This window comes from Sturnira hondurensis, unplaced genomic scaffold (genome assembly GCF_014824575.4).
Source record: "Sturnira hondurensis isolate 20B ecotype Veracruz unplaced genomic scaffold, ASM1482457v3 Scaffold0009733, whole genome shotgun sequence".
Taxonomy (NCBI): domain Eukaryota; kingdom Metazoa; phylum Chordata; class Mammalia; order Chiroptera; family Phyllostomidae; genus Sturnira; species Sturnira hondurensis.
In genome coordinates, this window is record NW_028082364.1 from 6,816,421 (window position 1) to 6,827,821 (window position 11,401).

The 11,401-nt window shown below is 63.8% G+C and overlaps 1 protein-coding gene across 3 annotated transcripts; it reads right to left on the reverse strand.

Annotated features, from left to right (window-relative positions):
* Positions 1-229: 229 nt before the first annotated feature.
* BRAT1 (BRCA1 associated ATM activator 1) lies at positions 230-9,738 on the reverse strand. 3 transcript variants are annotated; one of them, XM_037057917.1, is made up of 14 exons: positions 9,706-9,738; positions 8,777-8,919; positions 6,107-6,261; positions 5,616-5,763; positions 4,589-4,961; positions 4,192-4,308; positions 3,745-3,836; positions 3,104-3,222; positions 2,843-3,029; positions 2,561-2,634; positions 1,909-2,011; positions 1,710-1,808; positions 1,376-1,551; positions 230-1,089 (listed from the first exon to the last, which is right to left on the reverse strand). In XM_037057917.1, exons 2-14 carry the CDS (start codon positions 8,901-8,903, stop codon positions 394-396), a joined length of 2,466 nt encoding a protein of 821 aa, XP_036913812.1. In that variant the 5' UTR covers positions 8,904-8,919; positions 9,706-9,738; the 3' UTR covers positions 230-393. The 3 variants fall into 3 exon arrangements, with proteins under 3 accessions (XP_036913812.1, XP_036913809.1, XP_036913810.1); XM_037057914.1 differs by having other exon boundaries at positions 230-1,092; XM_037057915.1 differs by lacking the exon at positions 9,706-9,738 and adding an exon at positions 9,114-9,680 and having other exon boundaries at positions 230-1,092.
* Between the last annotated feature and the right edge of the window lie 1,663 nt (positions 9,739-11,401).

An 11,401-nucleotide genomic window follows, 5' to 3' on the forward strand; every position in this document is an offset into this window, starting at 1 on the left:
TGAGACTGGAAACGCAGCCTTGGTTGGACCTGGGGTCACTGCGGTGGGGCCAGAGTCTAGACCCAGACGCTCTCCAGTCTCGGCCACCTGACATCTGACCCTCAGGCCTCCCAGAGGCCCAGGGGGCCCAAGCGGAGACCCCGTGCCAGGGAGCAGGTGGCCGTACCCAGGAGGGTCCCTCTTCAGTTGCTTCCCCAAGCTCCCTTAGGACACGACTCTGACTCAGGGGCCCTGTCAAATGCCATTTATTTTCAGTAGGAAAAGCGCCGCTTTAACAAGACAGCAAAACGCACAACACCGGCCTTGCCGGCTCTGGCTTCCCTGAGGGTCCCATGTTCAGCCGGACTGAGCTGAGGCCCAGCGGCGGGAACAGGGAGGCCGCGTGGGGCGGCCTCAGTAGCAGTCGGCCTCGTTGTCCCCCAGGATGCCCGCAGTGGCCAGCATGTCCTGCAGCAGTGACTGGGGGCTCCTCTCCACGTGGTCGCTGCTCTCTGCCAGAGCCCCCCGCAGACCCTCCAGGTCCATGGCCCTCAGCACCGCCACCGCGGCCTCGGGCTCCAAGGGCCCCAGCGGCTGGCCCTGCTCCCCTGCCCGCCACCTCTGCAGCGTGGCCTCCACAGAGGCCACGTCAGGGCTGCTCCCCGCCCCCTGTGGGCCGTGGTAGGGGGCAGCCTTGTCCCTCAGAAAGAGGAGAAGGTCGCAGGACTTCTGGGCCACAGCTCGGTCACAGTCAAACAAGGCGCGGAAGGCGAACTCAAAGAGCCGCACTCGGCAGAGCACCAGCAGGGCCTGGGCCAGGCGGCAGGGGGGAACGGCCGCAGGCGGGGCCACTGCATAGGGACAGTCAGGGCTGGGCTGGCCCAGTGTCTGGGCCAGGAACACCCGTGCCAGCTCGAGGCCCTGGGCCCGTACCTCCCAGTCCAGGTCCTGGCTCGCCGCCTGGAGCACCCTGGCCACGAAGTGCTCCGTGTCCTCGGCCACCTCAGCGTGGCCGTCCCTCAGCCACTCTGTGAAGACCTGCATGACGGCCCTCCGGGGGAACCCCTCCGAGTCTGTGGAGAGCACGTGCAGAAGGTCCAGCAGCAGGCTCTTCTGGGGGACAGAGAGGAGCAGGTAGGGGCCCTGGGGGCAGGCTCCTGCTGACTCGGGGTGCAGGACAGGGAGAGCCCCTCGAGGGCCGGCCGTGCATGTCTGGGGCCCAGCCACGTGCCGCCCCCAGGACTCCACTGGCACCTGGGGGCAGCCGTACCTGAAAGTCGTGGGGCTGGACACTGAGTAATGGAGACTCAGGGGACGTGCCCAACAGAGGCCTAGCCCCAAGTGCCCACGCTGGGCATCGAGACGGGTCTCGGGGACGGGCCCTGCCGGCTCTTACCTGCGGGCCTCCCGGGTGCTCAGGGCTGCTGCGGGCAGCGTGCAGCCCCCGGCCGGAGAGCAGTCCCACGGCGGTCACCGCACTCGCGCGGACGTAGCTCTCGGGGTCCTGCAGGAGCTGCTCGGCAAGCTCAGGCACCTCCGAGGCCAGGAGCGCGTGTCTGAAGCCGGCCTGTCCTGCGGACGGGGCCGCCACAGCCAGCTGGGACCGGGGGGTCAGGCCCACGGCTGCCCTGCCCTCCGCGAGGGCAGCCGAGGGGGCCCAACTCCCAAACCAGCAAGGGTGCCGCGGCGCCCAGGCCGCCGGCTCCCCCGAGGCCCCCGCCCGCACTCACCTGCCCAGGACTGGGTCACCTGGGCCAGGAACTCGAGGCCCGAGTCCCTCACCTCCCAGCAGGGGCTGCACAGGCGCTTCTGCAGCACAGGGAGAAGCTCTGGGGCGGGAGGGCGGTTCAGAGTGGCCCGGCCGCCCGCCCCGCCCCCACCCCAGCCCTGCCCCTCGGGCCTCGGTGCACCCAGGAAGGGCCCAGTTACCTCCGAGGAAGCGCTGGGTGTGGGGTTCCAGGTCGCAGCAGCCGGGGGGCTGGGGTGAGCTCAGCAGCCACCTGAGCGTGGCCTGGAAGGCCTTCCTCAGGACCTGGGGCGGCAGAGGGGGCTGCAGGGCCGGCGGAGCGCCCACCTGCCCCACCCCCACCCCGAGCTCCCACCCCCTGGACGTGAGATGGGGCCGGCCTGGGGAAGGGGAGCGCTGGGCTTCCTTCCGTGAGGCCAAAGCCCCCCGAAGCAGCAGAACTGAGCCCCCAGATGAGGGAGAGTGGAGGGGGCCCTCAGGAGGAACCTCTCTCCTGGGGAAATGCAATTTCTGCCCCAAGACCCTGGAGATGGCCAGGGCACCTCCTCCCTAAAGCCCCAGGAGTCGGGGGTCCCTGTGTCTAGCTCTCACGTGCCGTTCACTCTGCACCCACGGGGCCGACTTAAGCGTGGGGCTGAGGGACCGGTACGTCTGCAGTAAACACCTGGACACGGAGCACAGGGGCCCCCTGGCTCCAGGCCACGTCTCCTGGGGAGACCCCACAAGGGGCCCAGTGCACCCCAGCACTCAGCCTTCAGCCACGCCAGGCCCCGGGCCGGCCCCTCCATGCTCACGCTGAGGAAGGACTCGGCCCCCCAACCCCGCAGGCTGTACCGTGGGGCTGGAGTCGGGGCTCGTGAGGTAGTCCAGAAGGACGGCGAACGCCTGCGTCACCAACTCTCGGGGGCCTGAGAGAGACGCGGGAGGGTGAGGCCACAGCCTCCAGCTGGGGGTCCCCAGCAGAGGAGGGAGAGCGTCAATCGGGGGAGCAGGGGCAGACCATGGCAGCCCAGTCCGCCCCACAGACAACGGGCCGAGGGCAGTAGCCCCTGCGCAGCGAGGAGCGTGGGGCTCGCTCCACACCTGCGCTGCGCGAGAGGAAGCGTTCTGACGCACCTGCGCCCCGAGACAGCGCCCCCAGGAAGTCCAGGGCCGCTCGCTGGACCCGGACACAGCCAGCCAGGGTCGTGCAGAGGCGGCTCCCCATGTCGGAGGTGGGCACTGCCGAGCCACGGCAGAACTGCAGGACCGTCACCGTGGCGCCAAGCAGGGTGCCCTGGGGCCAGGGCGAGGGGCGCTGGGGCTGGGGGGGAGGCAGAGTCAGTGCGGCTGCCGGTCTGCCTGCCACGGGGGGCTGTAGGCTGGGGCCGCATGTACCGTCTGCAGCAGCAGCTCCAGGTGGGCCAGGGTCTGGCACAGGAGGCCCACGCAGGCTGACCTAGAGGACAGGAGGGCGTCCACCACGGCGGAGTTGCACGCGGGCTCAGCTGGCAGGCCTGTGGGCGGACCAGAAATGGCTCCCAGTCAGCAGGCGTGGCTGCCACGGGCCTTGCGAGAGGTCGCCAACCCCTTGTCCACTCTCCGCCACCAGAGACTAGGACTGGAAGGTCCAAGCAGGCAGCTGGTCCAGGGTGACGGCCAGCCATTCCACGCTGGGCCCGAGCCTGTCTGCAGGGCTCCTGAGCCCCTGTCACCCCACAGCCCACTCTCGGGTCGTCGACCCAGGAAGCTCCTCTCCGTGCTTGGCATGGGCCACGCGGCACAAGTCACTGCCCGCCCCCTGCCCCTCGCCGTCTAATCCTTGACCCATCTTGCCGCTGATGGGACAAGTCACAGAACCCAGGTGGGTCTGGGCCCCACACCTCCTCTGCTCAGAAGCCACCACCTGCAACAGCTGGGGTTGGGGGAGGAAGGCCGGCAGCTCTCCAAGTCGGTGGGCGAATACCCACTACCGCACAGCCTGCCCTGGCCCGAGAGTTCCACACCCCTGCACCAGCCTACCCTCCCGAGTGGCGTACCTGGGGGTCCGGGGGCCTCAGCAGTGGCTTTCAGGACACAGGCCAGGGGCTGGAGGAGGATGTCGAAGGCCTGTGTCCTCAGTGTCTGGGGACTGAGGACACGGGATGTGGTGAGTGCTGCTCCCTGACACCAATGCAAGCCAGCTGCCCCCTCACAGCCTCAGCCAGTGTGGTGAGCAGGCCCAGTGCCCGGCTTCTGGGGCCTAATACCCAACCTGGGGTGTGCTCCCAATGGTGGCCCAGGGCCCCCAACCTGAGGTCACCGTGGGGGGCCGAGGGCAGCGGAGCAACCTGAGGAGCCCGCGCAGCTTTTGATGGAAACAGTTACGGCCCACGCACCACCGGCCCCGCGCTGCCCAGCAGGCCCTGGAGGGCCGCCTCTGGCTGTCCTCAGCCTCTAGCATTCCCTGGAGCCCCCTGCCCCCACACCATGGACCCTGAGCTCACCAGTCCTGCAGTTTCAGGACCCCCAGAGCCAGAGGCCCTGCCTGTGTGGGGCTCAGGTGGCCCAGAGTCTGCTCCAGGGTCTCCCACAGGCCAGCGTCGGCACTCAGCACAGGGCACCTGCAGAGAAGGGCCCCAGAAAGAGAAGGTTACTCCCGTCCCCGGGGTACCCAGGGGACCACCACGCCTGCAGCAGGGCGTGCCCGGCAGACGGAGGGTCCTCCCCAGGGGCTGGCTTTCAGACCCTCTGCCGCTCCCTCTGCCCGAGGCAGTGCACTGGGGGGTCCGTGAGACACAGCCCAGCAAGACGGCTGCTCTGAGGCTTCCCAGGGGCAGCCAGCACCCTCGCCCCCCCGCCCCCACCACGCCCACTGCGCCCACTGCGCCCCTGGGGCCTGACCGGGCCACACTGAGGAGGAGATCCACCAGCGAGTGTGCAGCTGGGACGGGGTCTCTCTCGAGCAGACAGGCCACCCGGGGACTCAGCCGCACCCAGAGGACTTGCACCCAAGGGCTGTGGCAGTGCCCGAAGGTGGTGCTCAGGACGTTCAGGGCCTGCGTGACCCGCGGGGCAGCTGTGGCGCACAGGGACTCTTCGATGTGGCCCACAATCCTCTGGGCGCACGCAGGCCAGTCGCGAGCCTGCAGGCCGGGCTGGGCCCCAGCTGGGCCTCGCATACACAGGTCCAGTACGTGGACTAGGAGCTGCCCGGCCGCTGAGGCCACGAACAGGCTGGAGTCTCCCTGCAGGGAGAAGATGGCGTCCAGGGCACCTGGGGAGCAGGAAGACAGTGGGGTCACCAGGACCAGGGCAGTGTCCATCAGCAGAGCCAACACCTCAGGGGAAGCTCCTGAGCACCGCCAGCCGCCAGAGGGGCCATCCTCTGCCTGGCCATCCTCTGCCTGGACACCGGAGACCTGGAGCTGGGCCCAGGCTGGTGTGATTCAGTGGGGTGGGCATCGCCCCGCAAACCAAAAGGTCGCTGGTTCAATTCCCAGTCAGGGCACACACCTGGATGCAGGTCAGGTCCTCAGCTGGGGGCTTGCCAGAGGCAACTACACACTGGTGTCTCTCTCCCTCTCTTCCACCTCCCTTCCCCTCTCTCTCCAAAACCCCACTGTTTCCTTAAAATTAAATATTTTAAAGGAAAAAGAACTGGAGCCAAAGTGTGGTGGGGTGGTCAGCACCGTTTCCTGCCAGGGCTTTACACCCACAGGGCCCCGAGTCCTCCAAGTGGTTCCAAAGCCGCCCCGGCTGCTGGGCCTCACACTCCCTAGAGCCTCCACCCCCGGTCACCGTGTCCCTCACAATAGCACCCCAACGTCCCTGCCACTTTCAGAGATGACAAAGCGGGGCAAAGGCCTCCCGGGGGCCACACAGCACCAGGCTCGGCCAGGCCCGGGGGAGGCGGGGGCGAGACACTCACCGAAGTCATCCAGGAAGCGCAGGGCGCTGGGGTGCTGTGCCAGGGTGCGCAGGCCCTGGATCCAGCCGCTGCGCACCGTGGGCGCCGTCCAGGCCGCTCCGCCCAGGGGGCCCGCCTCCCCGAAGAGCCCGGGCAGCACTTGTCCCTGCTGGAGTGGAGAAGGGAGGGTGACGGGCCAGCTCCCAGGGACAGGCAGCCTGGAGACCCTCTGCCTCTGCGGGTGCTCACGGGGGAAGCTTCAGGGCCACGTTTTAAACAAAGGTCCCTCGATCTTATCCCTGTTCGCTTCCGACACACTCCCCTGCAGGACACCACCCTCCTCGTGTCCCCTGCCCCGATGCCCAGCACCGCTGGTGTGGCAGGCCTGTCCCCACCCCCGTCCCACTCTTTACAAGCCACGGGGTGGGGGGAGCACACTTCAGAGACTCAGGAGTGGTGACAGCCATCCCTGCTCTAAGTGCCCGCGGAGAAGGCACCTGGCCAGGGCTCACCTGAAGGTACTGGAAACAGTCTTCCTGGGCCGCCAGCACGCCCGCCAGGCGGAGGGAGAAGGAGAGGACGCCGGGACTCAGGCCCTGGGCTTTCGGCGCCTGGAACAGCAGCTCCACCAGGCAAGGGCTGTCCTCCAACAGCACCAGGCTGGACCCTGGACACAGGCCCAGCCAGGGAGCGTGTCACCAGGGGCACAGCACTGCGTGTCCCCCAAGGGACCCCTTCCTCTCAGGCCTCCCGGCTCAGCCATCTAGCAGTCACCTCCCCACCGCCATCGCAACAAAGGACTCCTATCATGGGGACAAACTAGAAAGCCAGCACCTCAACACAGCAGGTCGGGGCAGAGACAGGAAGTACCAATGGCCAAAAGCCCTGAAAAGATGCACCGCCTTGATGGCCATGGAAAAGAAGTACAGGTCCCATTTCCCCTCTCAAATGGACACTCTTCCCTTAAACCGCGAGGACTCGCCGATGCAAGGCCCAGACCCGGCCTCTGAGGTCCTGCCCCACCCATGCTGCGTCCACGGCGAAGGCTGGGAGAGGCCCCCCAACCCGGAGCCACCCTGGAACGCGATGGACAGAGCGAGGGAGAGGAAGGAGCAAGAGGCAGAGACCCACAGCAGACACGTGGGCAGGTCTGAAAGGCAGTGACTCCCCCCGTCGGGAGTGACCGTCAAAGGGCTTAACACAAGAGGGACTCTGAACAGCAGATGAGGACAGAGAGGAGCATGCCGGCGTGCCGGGGGCCCAGGGTCCTCTGAACAGCGGGCAGAGATTCTCACTTACTCGAGACTGATACCCAGCCGGCGCCTGCCAGGAGCCACGGAAGAACACACGTGGATGGCACACGCAACTTGAAAACCAAAAGCTTTGACTACCCCACGGAGGGCGGAGAAAGGAGGAAATCGGAGCAGAGACAGACACGGGAAAACACGAAAGCACACGGTGAGCACAGGTCCAATAGAACAGCAAACTCACACACAGAACAGACCCAGCTTCAGTAAGAGCCCTCCGGATCAGGGTAGGAGCCAAAGGCCACCCGAGAGTGGGAGGTCTGTGGGAGACGGGGACGCGTCACGCACGGGGACCTTCCCGGAGCTGGCGGTGAAGAGAGGCAGTGGCCGAATTCCAAATTTAAAAGAGCTGGCGCAGCAAGAGTCAAGTCGGAGAAAACGGACTTCAGGCAGAAAGCACCCGCAGTGCTGCGGGACGAGGGGATGAGGGCCGCGCTCAGGGACAGACCCAGCGGGCGCGGAGGCCTCTGCCTGCTCGGACCTGCCCTAATGCCCAGGTCTGCAAAAGGGGAAGAAAGATTCCCAGAGAAACACTGCCGAACCCACGGTCTCGCAATAACATTTCGACACACCTCACAGAAACAACGAAGCAGATGAACTAGCGAGAATGACAGGGACTTGAACCAAGGGACCAGTGTGGGACTCCGGGCTAGAACACGTGGGGGGACTGAGCACGGGCTGGGGAGCGCAGGGGGTGGGGGGGCTGCTCCAGTACCAGGCTTCTTTTCGGGGTAAAAATGTCGCAAAACCAGACTGTGGCCATGGCTGCACCACCCTGTGCGTTTGCTATCGGCCACTGAATTGTGTGCTCTAAATGGGTCAACTGCATGGAATGCAAATTCCATCTCAATAAAGCTGCTCAAAAATATTCTTCTTTAACTGACTACAAACTAGGCCACCACGGAGGACTCTACAGACACCAAAGAAGAGCATCGTCCAGCACAAAACCCACAGCGCGTGTGGAAACTGCCCGGAGGCACACCTCCACCAAAGCCCAACAGACAGGAAAGAAAGAGAGTGCAGGTGTTTTCTCACTCCAACAAAACCCATGAGAAAGACTGAAAGGAAACCGTTTTGAAACTAAAAGGCACCCTGTTAATAAATACTTTGTGGGCGAAGGAAAAAACCACCATGCCAAGTCTGAAATACCTGGAACTAAATCATAGCAAAAAGGCACGCGGGGAAACGAGGAGAGCGAGACAGCCAACTTGAGAGAGGAAAAGGGAAAGGAGACGGAGCCAGGAACGAACTACAGACATCAGTGACTGGGATTATCAGTGGCGGGACCTGTAATAATGAAGCAAGAGACGCATATGTCACCTAACGACAGCGAAGTGATTAAGGCAGTGAGTGACAGCCCATCGCCCGGAGGGCTCCGTGCCGAAAATGCCCACCATGAGGGTGAGGGAGGAAAGGAGGGCGCCGAAGTGTCTCGGGGCATCATTTTTATAGGAAAAATACAGCTTTGCGATGAGTTAGGGAAAAAGCCTGACCGCAGACAGAGAGCTGAGGGTGGTTTATCATCTCTCCTCCTTATTCCTTCCCGCTGTTCACATTTTAGGTAAAGAATGGGTATTACTTTCATCATCGGAGAGAAAGCAAAACCCTGTTTCTTAATGAAGAAACAAAAACAAAAGCACTGATAACAAAAATAAGTCTGTCCACGCCCTCTGCAGCCATCTGGGAACTGGCTAGGGCACCAAGCTCCAGCTCTCACCCCCTGATGGCTCCCTCGGGGGTCCCGAAGTGGCCAGGGGGATCTTTAGGGTGTGAACGAAAGACTCCATCCAGATGGGTACCCCTTCCCCAGGACAGGGGAGCCCCGTGCACCCTCTGGCCCGTGGGCAACGTCAAGAGCAGCATGCCCACCCTTACCCGCTTCAGTTACGGTTTTAAACCAGTCCAGCAGCTTCTCCAAACAGGTATCATCCGCGACGGGCTGCCCGGGGTCTGCCAGGGCAGCACAGAGGGCGGGGAGGAGCTGAGAGCACTCGGGGTCCATCGCGAGGCCGGGGTTCCTGCCAAGGAAATGTCAGGGCCAGGTGCCACCAGGACTGCCAGATGAGGTGGACGCACAGCGTTAGCCTGAGTGGGGCTGGAGAGAGGAGGTCAAGAGCAGGCAGGGCCCTGTGTCCTAGCCACGGGGCTGGGAGGGAGTCTGTCTGGCGTCAACCACGAGGCTTTAGGGGAAGGACCAGAGCATGCCGCTCATCGAGGATGCGGGTAGGCCCGTGGGGGGTGTGGGTACGTTCTGAGGCAGCCACGTGTACAAAGCAAGCGCGGCTCTGTCCGGGTTGGAAGGTCAGTCCGGAGTCAGCCCGGCTGACTGACCCATAAACCCTGCAGTCAGCGGAGTGTGCGACGGGAAGGCCAGGACCTGGGTGTGCACCTGCGTGTGGGGCCTGGGAGGGGGTGCCCTCAGATGCATTAACCTGCACCCCGAGCGCAGTAAGTAACCTGCCTGGGGTTCAGGAAGCAGGGAGGGGTTTGGAGGTGGCCAGTGGCTCTGTCGGGGTCGGGACGTCTGCTTGGGCTGGGGTGTCCGTCTGTCCACCCGGATGAGACTAGGTCCCTGCTGAAGAGCCCTCCCTCTGTTTGGGGTCCGTCTTAGGCCTGTGGACCCCGCGGCGGGCGCCCGGCCCGGGCAGCCCAAAAGGTACACAGGGGACAGGGGCAGCCAGCCGCGGTGGCGCTGAGATCCCCGCGCACGCCGACCCAGGATGCGCCCCCGCCCTCACCAGGGATTCCCATCGCGCCCCGCCACGGAGCCCGCGACCCCCACGACCCCCAGGCACGCGCCTCACCAGCTCCGCGTTCTCCGCCACTAAGGCTCCGCCCCCACCCCGCAGGCCCCGCCCCGGGCCGCGCCACTTGCGGGATCTGGAGGGGACAGGAAAGGGGACTGCGGCCGTGGGAGCTGTGACAACTTCCTAGAGGCCACTATTGGTGCTCAAGGGTCCGTATTTGTGGGAGGGGCTCAATCCGAAAAGCGTTGGAGACCAGCCGGCGCAACACCGGTCGCTCCGACTCCGAACCTCCCCCCGCCCCGGGGCACTCAGTGGTACGCGCCAAAGCGAAGGCCCGACCGGCCCTGCGTTTGGAAGGCGGGGCTTCCTCGGAAGGGGTTGGGCTCTTAACAGGAAGGGGCGTGGTCTTCCCAGCCGGGGTTAGGGGAGCTATCTCCAGTTAGAAAGGGCTGCACGTGTCGGAAAGGGGTGTCGTCGCCCTTGAGGCTAAGTCCTTGGTCATTTGGCTTCAAACCTGGGTCATCCGGTGCCCGTAGCCATGTGCCAGAGGCTCTCAAGGCCAGTGGATAAAAATAGAAAAACAAAGCTCATCTTCACTGAGAGTTTTTCAGCAACATTTTGGGGGAAACGCTGCGTATAAGGAAGTAGAAAGCAGATTCCTGTGGGCATTAAGATAAAAAGGGACACATTAATTTTGATGGGGGGGCCACTTCGGGCAAGCGTCCTTCCTGATCCTCGCCCTCCGGCCCTAGAACTGCGTGGGTGAAAAAGTTCCAACCGCATGGGTACCTGCCCTGAGCTGAGACCCCTTCACGTAAAGTGGAGATGCGCGTCTTCGCCAAGGCAGTGGTCATGGGGGAACCTCTTGGCACTGTGCTAAGTGCTTCACTCCACACACGCTCGGGTGATTCAGCAGCAAGCCTGGGAGGGTGGGTGCCACGGCTGTCCCTCCAGATGAGGAAACTGAGGCACAGGGAGGCTCATCCCCACGATCTCACAGCGGGTGGGTTGGTGCGGCTTGGACTCGGACCCAGGCAGTCTGGCTCTGCACTTACAAGGTCCACTGTTTCTTACCAGGATCTTGGGGACAAATGGTTCATCTCAGAGTTGTTCAGATTTTATGGATGGTTCACTTGGGTTGTGTATGAGATTAAAATCCCAGGGCGGGGGGGGCGGGGCGGGGAACTGATGCCGACCCCACCCTACGGTATCCAACCTTTTGGCTTCTCTGCGCCACACTAAAAGGTTATCTTGGGCCATAAATTAAATGCATTGTGACTTGTAATCACACACACACACGCATGCACACACACCTTTATAATGTTTGAAATAAACTGGGCCGCATTCACAGCCATCCAGGGCTACGTGCCACCAGCGGGCACAGGTTGGATACCCCTGCAACTCGAAGCATTTGTCGTTCTGCCACGTGTACGCCAGTACACGTGGAATAAACACTCAACGGCCTCAGCGCAGATGCGTGTGGACAAATGCGTGAGGGCTGATTTTGCCAACATGGGTATTATGCAAGTTTTCCAAAGTTTTTAGCATTAAGAACGGCAGATAAAAGGTCGTAGACAGTGAGGCCTGTATAATCGAATGTGAGAAAGTGACGCAGCGGACGCAGGCCGCGCCAGGAGTCTGCGCAGCCCTAGAAGTGGGAGAGGCAACTCGAGCCGCAGGCCAAACGGAGCACTGACGGCCGAGGAGCCTTGCCGCAGCGGAGGCTCCGGGAGAGCGGCCTCCCGGCCCGCTG

Coding starts and splice junctions, on each gene's coding strand:
- BRAT1 (XM_037057914.1), bottom strand. CDS start 8,903: ATGGACCCCGAGTGCTCTCAGCTCCTCCCCGCCCTCTGTGCTGCCCTG. Junction 5,764..6,106: donor ACTGTTTCCAGTACCTTCAG/GTGAGCCCTGGC, acceptor TCTCCACTCCAG/CAGGGACAAGTGCTGCCCGG. Junction 1,093..1,375: donor AGCACCCGGGAGGCCCGCAG/GTAAGAGCCGGC, acceptor TCTGTCCCCCAG/AAGAGCCTGCTGCTGGACCT.